This window comes from Schistocerca gregaria, chromosome X, assembly GCF_023897955.1.
Source record: "Schistocerca gregaria isolate iqSchGreg1 chromosome X, iqSchGreg1.2, whole genome shotgun sequence".
NCBI lineage: Eukaryota > Metazoa > Arthropoda > Insecta > Orthoptera > Acrididae > Schistocerca > Schistocerca gregaria.
This window is the reverse complement of record NC_064931.1, coordinates 844611218-844623899: the sequence shown is the minus strand read 5'-3', so window position 1 is coordinate 844623899 and position 12682 is coordinate 844611218. Positions and strand designations below refer to the sequence as shown.

The window sequence follows — 12682 nt, the reverse complement described above, 5'->3', positions numbered from 1 at the left end:
ATCACTAAAACAAAGTCATTTTTCATTGCGATGGGATCTTCTCAGGAAATTTCCATCACCAGTTTTCTCCTTCAATTGCAAAAACATTCTGTTAGCACCCACCTACATAGGGAGAAATGATCATCATGACTAAATAAGATAAATCAGGGTTCACACCAGAAAGATTTAAGCACTCGTTTTACCCAGGTACCTTTCGAGTGTGGAATGGTAGAGAGCGAGCTTGAAGGTGGTTCATTGAACCCTTTGCCAGGCACTTAATTGTGAATAGTAGAGTACTCATATAGATGTAGATGTAACATTACTTGGTTTGCCATAACTGCAACTGTTACTTATTACAATAACATAAGACATAACACTACGGGTCAGTGATTTAAGTTGTGAACAGGCCAAGGCATAAAAATGAACAGTTGTCGACTATATGTTGCAGAATGATATGGACAATCTTACAAGCGAGTTTTTCTTTAATGACACAGGTATTACAAGTGATATGGAAAGAGTGGACAATATTAGGAGAGTGCAAAGCACAAATTTTGGTGAGTGTTCTAAGGATGGTTATGGACCTTATGAACCATATAACAAGGAGAAGGGGTTACGAAGTGGCGCATGTCTGACCTAAACATTATAAAAGTTACATATGGGATGTAAATACTTTGATGGGGTGGATAAAAAATCTACTCACCAAGCTGCATCAGAACACGCATATAAAAGAAGGTTGGAATTAGGCAAGCTTTTGTAATCAGAGGCTCCTTCAGGCAGAAGGGTTGAAGAGGAAGGAAGAGGAGTGAAGGAAAAGGACTGGAGAGGTCTAGGAAAAGGGGTAGGTTTTGGGAAAGTCACCCAGAACTGAGGGTCATGGGAAAATTACTGCATAGGATGACAAGGATGTTTCTTAGTTTTGTACATCTTTCATTGTCTTGCCTGTATTTTTCACCACCCACCTACCACCTCTGTTATGCACAATGCACTTAGCTTTTCACTCTTATTAACTAACACACAATGTTTAAGCATATTATCATGTCTTCCATCTTCAAGCTCTGAGGTTTTCAAATCTTGTCCAATGCAGCCCCCCAACAGTAAGTCTTTCTTTCTCATCCTATTCGGTAAGTCTCCCCTGACCCACCCTTCTGGGTGACTTTCCCAAAATCTATCCCTTTTCCTAGACCTCTCCAGTCCTTTCCCTTCACCCCTCTCCCTTCCCCTTCAACCCTTCTGCCTGAAGAAGCCTCTGGTTCCGAAAGCTTGCCTAATTCATACCGTCTTTAATATGCGTGTCTGCCACCAAGTGATGAGTAGATTTTTATCTATCCAATTAAATTATTTTGTTAAAAACTGATTGTTCTCATTGTTATATGGAATGTAAAGTTTTTCGAGTAGTGTGGTAACAGCAGTCGGTGGGAGGTGCTCGTTTCACAGCATGGCTCGATAAAATCTTAGCCCTTGTGTGCAAGTTCCTCGAGTGATCCATGACAGGTTAGTATTGTGTAACAACACACACAGACTTCCATTTATTTTTAAATGAGTCAGCAGTTCTTAAGATGGCTACAATAGCACATTAAATCTAACTGTGCACCAGGTACATGAGGTAGTTGGAATATGTCAAACCAGTGGTGTGACTGGCTGAGCACTATGTACCAAATTTGTCAAAAACATTTACAATTGGTGAGGCTGCAAAGGAGTGAAAATTTCATGTGGAATGAGTAGCAACTGTTGCTCAATGGCAGTCATAGTATGAACCACAAGGTGGTAATCACTGTCAGTGAGGTGAAAGTCAACAATGAAGAAGGTGTGATGAGATTCAGAAATGGACCAAATGAAACAGAACTCAGATCTAGGAAATTCACTATAATGTTTCCTGTGAGACCAAGTGGTAAAATTTGTGTCAATGTATTATAATACAGACAGGCTGAATTTCTGAACACCGGGAAAACTCTCAACATATTTAAAAAATAATAAAATTAAAAACTGAAGAAGTAGAAAGGGGGACCATTACGTTTTCCATGACTGACATATATTTAATGTCTGCTTCTCAAAGATGAAATGATCATCAGTGAGTTTAATGTAGAAGTTTGATAAAAGTGAGATGGAAGGATGTCGTGGATTTCCTTACAGGTGAGCCCTCACTGAGGAGATGGTCGACTGTAAGGTGTTTACCAATTATATGAACTGTGCTCCAATGTCAACTATAATATTTTGATACATTCTTTCACCCAAACTACATACAGACATTTGGGTAGTAAACATAGATGAAATCAGTGTGCCTCATTGTTATTCAAACTCTAATTACAGTCTTTTGCACATGAATACAACTGTTTGTATGTTGGCTTTTGTTCTGTGCCTACTCTGAAATCAATTTTTCCTGCCAATAATGTGTGTGCAGTGCTGGCAATGAATCTTACTTGTTTCCCATACAATTCATAAATATCTTATCTTATTCACTGCAACTTGGTTTCATTCAGCAAATACTGCTGATATGACATTTACCTACTCACAAACTGAATTAGGCATAATTCACCTTAACTAAGGGATTCGCAATTTCGCATGACATGATAGAAGTGTAGCTAGTAAGTATTGATTTTCATAACATGAACAGAAATAATAAACCATCTTCCATAGGAGAAAAGTGAGAAAAAGACAAATCCCACATCATCCCCTTATGTCATACACCTTCAGTACTTCCTAACATTCATTCATACAAAGTGCAAACCTAGAGTTAACTACTCACATCAAATTGTTTTCCAGATTCAAGATATTGTTCAGCCCAAATAAGATCTTCACCAGGAACCCCCACATGATCATCTGCTGCCAATTGTTTTTCAGATGCAAGAAATTCTTCAGCCCAAATAACATCTTCACCAGCAATCCCCACAGGATCAGCTGCTGCTAGAACAGCCACTCCTGGTGCTTGAATGGGAGCATGGTGACTGACAGAAGATTCAATCTCCCGCATTTCTTCCAGCAAAGAATCCATTCTGAATGATTTTGGAGCACTGTGAGCAGCACTTTCAGCAAGAAACTGATTAACCAGCTGCAATGAAAATAAAAAAATGCTAAACTCAAGTGCAGAAGCAAAGCTGAACAGTAAATTCTGTTATTTTAACACACTTTTCACTTTTATTTCACAGACGATTTGGTACATTGAAAGGTCAATCTACATAAAAATATAGTTTCTTGTAACAGAGAACAGTGATCTCAGATAGGCCATTATGTAAAGGCTGATTGTAAAAGTTATTTAATTAGAGCTAGAAATAATATGGTACAGATTGTCAGATATGTTTAAAAGTTTACAAATAAGCCGTAAAGGCACAAACATTCAAGCAACTATAAAATGTCAGTTTTGAACTGGGTGTGAGTACCTGTTCGGCACTAGAGATATTACCACCTGCATCTTGGAAAGGGTGTTCCACACCAGCATCCCTAAATGCTTTATCATGAACAAAGTGTGATGAAAATTCTGCTGCAGCAGCCTCTCTGCTGCAGTCTGCTTCCACTAGGTCTTTCAGAGACATGCCTGAAAATTAAAATAAAGATGTATTTTATAACAACAACATCATTAGTTTACAGCTGAGCTGTGAAAGGTATTCAAATGTACATTCAAATTACAGTAAACACAGAAAATAAAACTCATTTTTATTTTACTATAATTCACTGCAAACTCAAATGTATTCACAATCCATACATGAAATTAGCTTTCAAACACATAGAACAACTCCATCATTATTGCCGCATTTATTCAGTTTCATAACTCTTTAGATTAATAATAATAATAATAATAATAATAATAATAATAATAATAATAATAATAATAACATATTTATTCAACACTGAATAATCAAATACAATCACTAGAAATAATGTAATTCCACGACGACATACAGATTATTTTTCTGAATATGCCAGTTTACAAATTACAAACTAAAGATTTGTGTGTAACAATAAATTTTGCATTTGTTAATACACAAATAACAATTTACAGATTTTTTTACCATTAGGTCACTTGTGAATTACCTAAAACTATGAGTCTTGTGTACTTACAAATAATTTTTCATAGTGATAAAGGACTCAAGAAAATAAAATTTATTTTCATTCAAAACTGTTTTTAGTTTGTCTTTTAATTTACATACTGTAGCCAGTATGTGCTGATACCTCCCAGTATCTCCATAATGTACTGAAAATTGGGCCAGTGGTGAATGATGATAAAATCAAGTATCTCGTAGTACCACACCGTCATGCCTCCTTTCCTTCCACTGTCGTTGAGGGGCATATTTTTGAACACATTCAAGAAGTCTAGTACATGGGATCCATATTGACTATTAGAGGTGAAGTGGTGAAAGAAGTACATCAAAGAAACACATACCCTAGTCACATGTTTTTTAGTCTGAACAATTTATTAAGTCATAACTGATGTCACAGAAGAATCCGACAAACTGTACATGACAATAGTACAGCCTATAATTTTGTATGGTTGTGAAACCTGGGCAACAACAGCAACAATTGAAGAAGCAGTCTGTGCCTTTGAGAGGGAGGTAATTTGATAGATCTATGGACCGGTCTACAATATCATACAAAGTAAATAGGAAAGACGACCTGTATCCGCAATTCAGAAAGCCACACATTGGCTGAATATTAAGGCACAGTGGATGCTAAAGCTGGAGACCGGCAACAATGGACTACAATCTGCAGTAAATATCTCCTCTGTTGTGACTGACTGATCAGATTTTTTATTGTGCTTTTTGTAATCATCATCATCATCATCATCATCATTATTTATGACTGATTATGTCTTTCAGCGTTCAGTCTGGAGCATAGCCCCCTTTATAAAATTCCTCCATGATCCCCTATTCAGTGCTAACATTGGTGCCTCTTCAGATGTTAAACCTATTACTTCAAAAATCATTCTTAATCGAATACAGGTACCTTCTCATTTTCTAATTTTTAATGTTGTGCTGTTTTTTTCTTTGTAATGTAATTATTTCTTTTAATCTTTCTGCTGCAGGTCTTAAACGCCAGTTTATCTGAATTGCAAGGGTGGGAACTCTCCCTGCAATATATCCTGTATTCCTGTAACCCACGTGGCCTCAACCTTTGTTAGTCTTGTCCTTTACCCACCTATCACCTCACCTGTTCCCATTCCAGCATAGCATGAAGGATAGGAGAAGAGGAATGAAGAAAGAAAAAAGGAATGAAAAGCTGTGGGAGAGATTTTTCTGATATCAGCTATTGCATATGTAGAATACATTTCCATAAACATCCCACACATGTTCCCCAAGGGAGGGGAAAAACAACAGCAAGAGGATAGATATGCAGCACAGAAGGAAAAAGATGCCGCAAAGGCTTGGACCCTGTGATAACCAAGCAAGAAGCAGCCACAGAGCAGCGAGCCCCCTGGGGGTGATAAATAACCATCTGCTTACTCACATGAATGGCTACCCCCAAGTTGTGGCAAAACACAAACTTAACCATTCAGTTGCCAAACATGCTGCAAAATCACAACACACATGATTTCAACAGCTGCTTCACTATGAGGGCCATTTGGATACTTCCTCCCGTCACAAGTTTCTCTGAACTACACAGATGAAAATTGTCTCTCCGATGAAAATTGTCTCTCCAACACATTCTGTGGTCTCTCAATCTCCGTAACATAAACCTCTACTAGCCTGTTCCTATTGCCTCACCTTGCCTTTTCCCTTCCCTCTTCTGTCCATGTCACTCCTCCTCCGTCCAGGTCCTGCACTGCCTTCCCCCCCCCCTCTCCCTCCCCCCTTTTCCAACCCCCCTCCTTCCCCTTCCTCTCTTCCTCTTCCATCTTCATCTTTCTCTCCTTTTCCCGCCTCTCCATCCATCCATGTCTTCTTGTGCAGCCGTAAATTCATCTGTCAAAAGACCTGCCTCTTTCCTGCTACCCCCTCTTTGCTTTCTTCCCTACCACCTCCCTACTTATATCAGCTCAGGCAACTCCATTTAATAATTGAATACCAATAATTAGTCTTGACATGGCCATGGGAATGTGCCTTTTGGTGTCAGTGTGTGAATTTGTGTACTATTGCTGGAAAAAAGCTAGTGTTAATGCTGTGCTCCAAGCACTGATCTGCTGTAGGCGAGTGGTTGCCTTTTCCTTATTTTATGTACTGCTCCATCCTGGAATTTCCATTATTGTAACATGTTTTTGAACATCATTTAACGAGAGGTATAGGAATTCTGAATATGGATGGACACAACCTAGCACCCAGTTACAACAGGTCAGGTACGGAGAAAGGACTTATATTAAGAAGGAACACAAATATAAAACATTTATATCCATAGATTTTGCAGTGATCAACATTTTGAAGCTTATGCTGCAGAAGCAGATTTTCATGGAAAGCTCATAATAAAAGTCACAATATACTGAGTTCCATCTTGTAATTTTGAATTATTCATATAACAAAATAATGCATTATTAAATTTCATGACTTAGAAGCAGAATGAGATAATATTAGGCAGAGATTGTCACTTAAAATCGTCAGTGAATATCTATTCTATAGCTATACTTTAGTCCCTTAGCATTTCATATAACCTAGCTCTCCTTAAACAGTTTGCTACAAAAGATATAGGAACCAGCACCACTGCTACTGACAACATTTTTATAAATATATTGAGACTGCAAAGTCATAGAATAATGTCCACAGTTAATGGCCTCTCAGAATAGGATGGTCAACTGTGGGCATAAGGGGCAGTCAAAGACAGATGGAAAAACAGTAAGTAAAATCAAACAATGGAAAATCGAGGATGGAATAGTGATGATGTTATAAAAAGGACAGATTGTTACTCATCACAAGAGGAGGCACTGAGTCACAGACAGGCACAACAAGAGACTTTCGTTGCTACTGTCTGCGACTCAACATCTCCTCTTATGGTGAGTAGCAACCTATCCTTTTCATAATATAATAGTAAGTAAACTGTTTATAATTTCAAAAAAATTGCTATAACTGTTAATACATTTATCCCATTGTGAGACAGGATGATCAATGCCTTCATGGAGAAATGTTTGTGGCTGCATATGGAAATTTCAATCTAACCAGGCGTGCACCTCTTCATATGAAGCAAATCAATGGTGATGAATTTCTTCCTTCAGAGCTCCAAAAAATTTGGAAATTCCATAGTGAGAGATCGGGACTGTTTGGAAAATGGGTACAAGTTTCCCAACTAAACTTCTGCAGTGTAGCCAATGTTGTTTCAAGTATGCTGCAGAAGTTTTGTAGGGAAGCCCTCACACATCCTCCAAATATTCCTAATATAGTCCCATGGGATTTTCATATTTTTGGAGCCCTGAAGAAAGACAGTGTGGCAGCTGCTTTGCTTCAGACAAAGAGGTGCACACTTCTACTTCTACTTCTACATCTACATCTACATCTACATCTACATCCATACTCCACAAGCCACCTGACTGACGGTGTGTGGCGGAGGGTACCTTGAGTATCTCTGTCAGTTCTCCCTTCTATTCCAGTCTCATATTGTTCATGGAAAGAAGGATTGTCAGTATGCCTGTGTGTGGACTCTAATCTCTCTGATTTTATTCTCATGGTCTCTTTGCGAGATACACGTAGGAGGGAGCAATATACTGCTTGATTCCTCGGTGAAGGTATGTTCTCAAACTTCAACAAAAGCCCGTACCAAGCTACTGAGCGTCTCTCCTGCAGTGTCTTCCACTGGAGTTTATCTATCATCTCTGTAATGCTTTCGCGATTACTAAATGATCCTGTAACGAAGCACGCTGCTCTCGGTTGGATCTCCTGTATCTCTTCTATCAACCCTATCTGGTACGGATCCCACACTGCTGAGCAGTATTCAAGCAGTGGGCGAACAAGCGTACTGTAACCTACTTCCTTTGTTTTCGGATTGCATTTCCTTAGGATTCTTCCAACGAATCTCAGTCTGGCATCTGCTTTACTGACGATCAACTTTATATGATCATTCCATTTTAAATCACTCCTAATGCATACTCCCAGATAATTTATGGAATTAACTGCTTCCATTTGCTGACCTGCTATATTGTAGCTAAATGATAAGGGATCTTTCTTTCAACGTGTTCGCAGCACATTACACTTGTCTACATTGAGGTTCAATTGCCATTCCCTGCACCATGCATCAATTCGCTGCAGATCCTCCTGCATTTCAGTACAATTTTCCATTGTTACAACCTCTCAATACACCACAGCATTATCTGCAAAAAGCCTCAGTGAACTTCCGATGTCATCCACAAGGTCATTTATGTATATTGTGAATAGCACACCTGAAATCACTCTTACTTTGGAAGACTTCTCTCCATTGAGAATGACATGCTGCGTTCTGTTATCTAGGAACTCTTCACTTTGGTACCATCATGGTTCCACAGACAACCACAAAAAATTTTCCATAAAAGCACTGATGATCCTGTCTCACATTGGGATAAATATATTAATAGCTGTGGCAATTACTTTTGGAATAATAAACTTTTCCCCATCTGCCTCATTTTCATTTGACTGCCCCCTTATACATGGTCCAGTCACATTAATGTGACCACCGCCTATCTTCAACATCGATGTGCAATAACCACTCAAAAATGGGAGCTGGCAGTATTAGCAGTAAAGGATGTACGAGATGTGTGAGGATACGAGAAACAGTGCAATCACTGTCATAATGAGAAAAAGCAGTGATTTATTTTACTTCCAAAAGAACATGATCACTGGCTTTTGAGACAAAGGTGGAAGTATTTATGAAATGTTTGTAAACTGTTGGTGAGCAGTTGTGGTTCAAGTATACCACGTGGCAAAATGGTACTATCCAAAACCAGTGCCAATATAGCTGTGGTGGACCACGGTACATAAATGACAGGGTGAACAACAGCCGCAGATGTGTGTACGAGTGAATACATGTGCAACCGTTTAACAACTGACTACCCAGATGAACCAAGGGACTACCAACAGTGTCTCCTCAACGACCGTTCAGCGAATGTTTCTGTGTATGCGCCTCCATAGGAGGCACCTGGTTCACGCACCTCTGCTTTCTGCTTTCCATCACCAACGATGGTTGGGATTTGCACACCAATACTGAAACTGGACTTCCACTGAACAGTGCAGATAAATCACATTTTATGCTCCACTGGATGGATGGCCTTCCACATGTGTGGCCCTGCAACAAGTGTTGGAAGGGTCCAGGATGGAGGAGGCAGTGTTATGGTCTGGGGTATGCTTCCGTGGCATTCCTTCAGTGAACTTGTCATTCTGTATAGCACAATAGATCAACACAAGTAGGCATCTATCCTTGGGGACCATGCACACCCCTATAGCAAATCACACAGCTCATAGTGTATGTGTGTGGCTCTAAGACCATCATAATAAGTTTACCATACTCCCGACCACCAAATTCTCCAGATTTAAACCCATTTGAGTCTGTGGGACCACACGATCATGCTGGTCACATCATGGACCTGAGGCAAGACACCTAGTGCAGCTGGCAGAGGCACGGGAGTCGGCATGGCTCAACATCCCTGTTGGTACCTTCCAGAACCTAACTGACACTCTTCCTGCTTGTCTGCACTGGAAAAGTTGGTTATTCAGGCTTCTGACAAGTGGTCACATTGAAGTGACTGGGGCATGTACATCAGAGTGCATAATATAAATAAAAACAACTGGAATGCTAGAAGGATGATACATGAAAAAGGAATTTAAATTCATGAGGAATTTGTAAAATACCGACTTGAAATATGTACACAGCACCTCTGGTGTAAATGAAAAATTTGATGTATTCTGTAAAATACTCATAGGGTACTTTGAAAATTACTTTCCTAATAACTGACTGGTGGAAGCAGATTAAATGCACCTAAACTCTGGATTACAAATGAAATCAGAATATCAAGCAAGACCTATGAGATGACTAGTTCGCATTAAGGGATAGGGGTGATGGGAAAGACCAATCACATTACCAACTGCAGTATAAAATTCTAAACAGAGTCATCACAGCACCAAAAAGGATACACTTCCAAGAAAAAATATTTGGAACATAGTAGAAAATGATATAGATAAAAATGAATCACAAAAATGTAGAAATTTCTTTAAATTTAGATAATGAACTAATCAAAGATAGTTCAAAAATTTCACATTTTAATAACTACTTTTCTGACACTAGCACATAATTTGTGTTTGAACATTTCCTCCTAAAAAAGACAAGTTTGATAATATTCAACTTCATCCTGCATCTCCAAACCAACTTTTCAGTGTCATCAAGTCTCTACAAAATAAATATTCAACTGGTTAGGCTGAAATCAGAAGCAAAATTATTTAATATTGTTGAGTTGAACTTAGTTGTATATAAAGTTATTTACGTAATAAATTTTTTCACAGTGGCAGTTTCCCAGAGAAATTTAAACATGTTGTTGTCAAGCCACTTCACAGAACATGCTTGGCTGTCAAGACAGCAATGCATGACAAGCCTTCAAAGACCACTACAGCAGAATATTGACAAAAGATCTTTCACAAAACTAAGAAGCTCTGGTCATACATAAAGACTGTTAGTGGCAACAAAATTAGTGTCCAGTCACTGACAGTCAATACAGAAACAAATTGGGAGTAGTAGAGCAAAAGCAGAAATGCTTAACTATTTTCCTCAAATGTTTTTTTACAAAGGAAAACCAGGAGTATTGCCACAATCTAATGTTCACACTACTAAAAAGATTAATTAGATAGATATTAGCATCAATGGTGTTGAAAAACAACTGAAATTGTTAGAACTGAACAAAGTCCCAGGCTCCGATGGACTCCGTATCAGGTCCTATACATTTGTGACTAAATTAACGTCTCTGTTAACTATAATCCATCACAGATCCTCCACACTAGCTGGAAGAATGGACTGGTCACACCCATCAACAAGGAGGATAGCAGAAGTGACCCGCAAACTACCATCCAAAACATAGTGAGGTACCTTGATTGATTGAATTAATTAGTGTGTTTATGGGACCAAACAGCAAGGTAGATAGTCCACTGATTCCGAAGTCACTCAGAGAAGAAAGAGGGAGTCAAATTATAAAATAATGAAGTTAAAACACACACAGTAAAAGGCATAAAAGGTGACACTAAGTCTAAAATCTGGAAAAAGAAGGGTGTGGTCTTTCCATTGGTCATGGGGTCCCAGCCAAGAAATGGAGAGGTCCAAACCCACAATCACCCTACCCCTGCTCCAGAAGTAAAGCAAAATCTTGTATCTGGAAATAAAAACCACTTTAATGGATGAAACTGAGGACCAAATCAGGTATCTGTGAATCGTCTGCTAGTATTAAATTTAAGGAATCTGGAAGACTAAACTTAGCACAAAAGGTCAAAAGAAGGGGACATTCCACAAAGATGTGGGATAGCGTCAGTCTGGCTCTACAACCACATTGTGCGAGTGGCTTATTACACAGGAGGAAATGGTGGGTGAGCCTCATATGGCCAATGCGTAGATGGCATAAAATAGTGGACTCCTTCCAAGAGGAGCAGAAGGAAGAGCACCAAACTGCAGTAGACTCTTTGATTATGTAGACTTTATTACTGTGAGCAGTAGTGCACCATGTGGCATTCCACTTTCTGGCAAAGAGAGATTTGATGTGGATACACATATCCACACCTGGAATATGGGTAAGTACCTGCTTCTCGATCCAAACGATCAGTCAGTTCATTCCCTGGTGATATCCACATGACTTGGGACCCAGAGACAGCCAACTGAGCAGGTGGCATGGCCAAGGGCAGAGAAAAGGTCATGGATAGCAGAAACCAAAGGGTGACAATTTCGATAGCCTGCAGGCTGCTCATTGAGTCTGAACAAATTAAAACATTGCTGAGGAAGGCCTGAGAAAAAAAAAATGGTGGGATCTGTGAATGGCTAGAAGCTCTGCTGTGAACACACCACATGATCCTGGCAATAAATGGTGATCTAAGCCAGTTGGAGATGTGAAAGCATATCCTACCTTATCGATTGTCTTAGAACCATCAGTGTAGAAGATAACAGCACCCTAGAACTCTTCAAGGATGGCACGTACAAGATGCCGGAAAACCATTGGTGTGACAGAGAACTTAGGACCCTAGTATAGGTCAGTCCTAATCCGTGGTCTAGGCACCACCACCCAAGGGGGGAGGGGGGGGGGGGTTGCACGGGTTGCATTCCAGGGAGTGGATATGGAGTTCCCGACAGAGGGAAGTGAGATGCATGCCAACCACCAATCCCACCCATGGGCGGCTGTCAGGTGAGAGACAACCCTCATTTGCAAAGAGGACTGGGTACATTGTATGGTCAGAGAATAGGCGAATGATCATTGCATAAGAAACCAGGAACTCACTCCATTGTATTTTTAGAGGGGGAATCCCAGCTTCTGTGCAGAGACTGTCAACAGGACTTGTGCAAAAGGCACCAATAGCCAGATGCACCCCACAATGGTGAAAAGGATCAAGTAGTTGCAGAGTGGAAGGAGCCACTGTGTCATAAACCTGACAACTATAATCTAGTCTGGACAAAACCAGGGCAGGGTAAAGATGGAGAAAGTGGCACTGTCTGCACCCCAAAATGTTTGGGCCAGGAGGTGAAGAGCATTAAGCTTCCACATACATGTAGTCTAGAGATGGCGAATATGAGGCAGCCATGACAGCTTATATGAAAATATGACCCAAGAAACTGAACTGTGCTACAACATTGTTGTACA

The 12682-nt window shown here is 39.6% G+C and overlaps 1 protein-coding gene across 4 annotated transcripts in view; it reads right to left on the bottom strand.

Moving 5' to 3' along the window:
- The window catches only part of LOC126297703 (peroxisomal targeting signal 1 receptor-like), a 239420-nt gene that overhangs the window by 186969 nt on the left and 39769 nt on the right, over positions 1-12682 (bottom strand). For all 4 annotated transcript variants that reach the window (XM_049988832.1, XM_049988829.1, XM_049988830.1 and 1 more), the window contains exons 2-3: positions 3354-3508; positions 2723-3025 (exon numbers count right to left, since the gene is read on the bottom strand). In XM_049988832.1, coding sequence (XP_049844789.1) covers positions 2723-3025; positions 3354-3506 — 456 coding nt within the window. In that variant the 5' untranslated portion in view covers positions 3507-3508. The remainder of the gene's footprint in view (positions 1-2722; positions 3026-3353; positions 3509-12682) is intronic.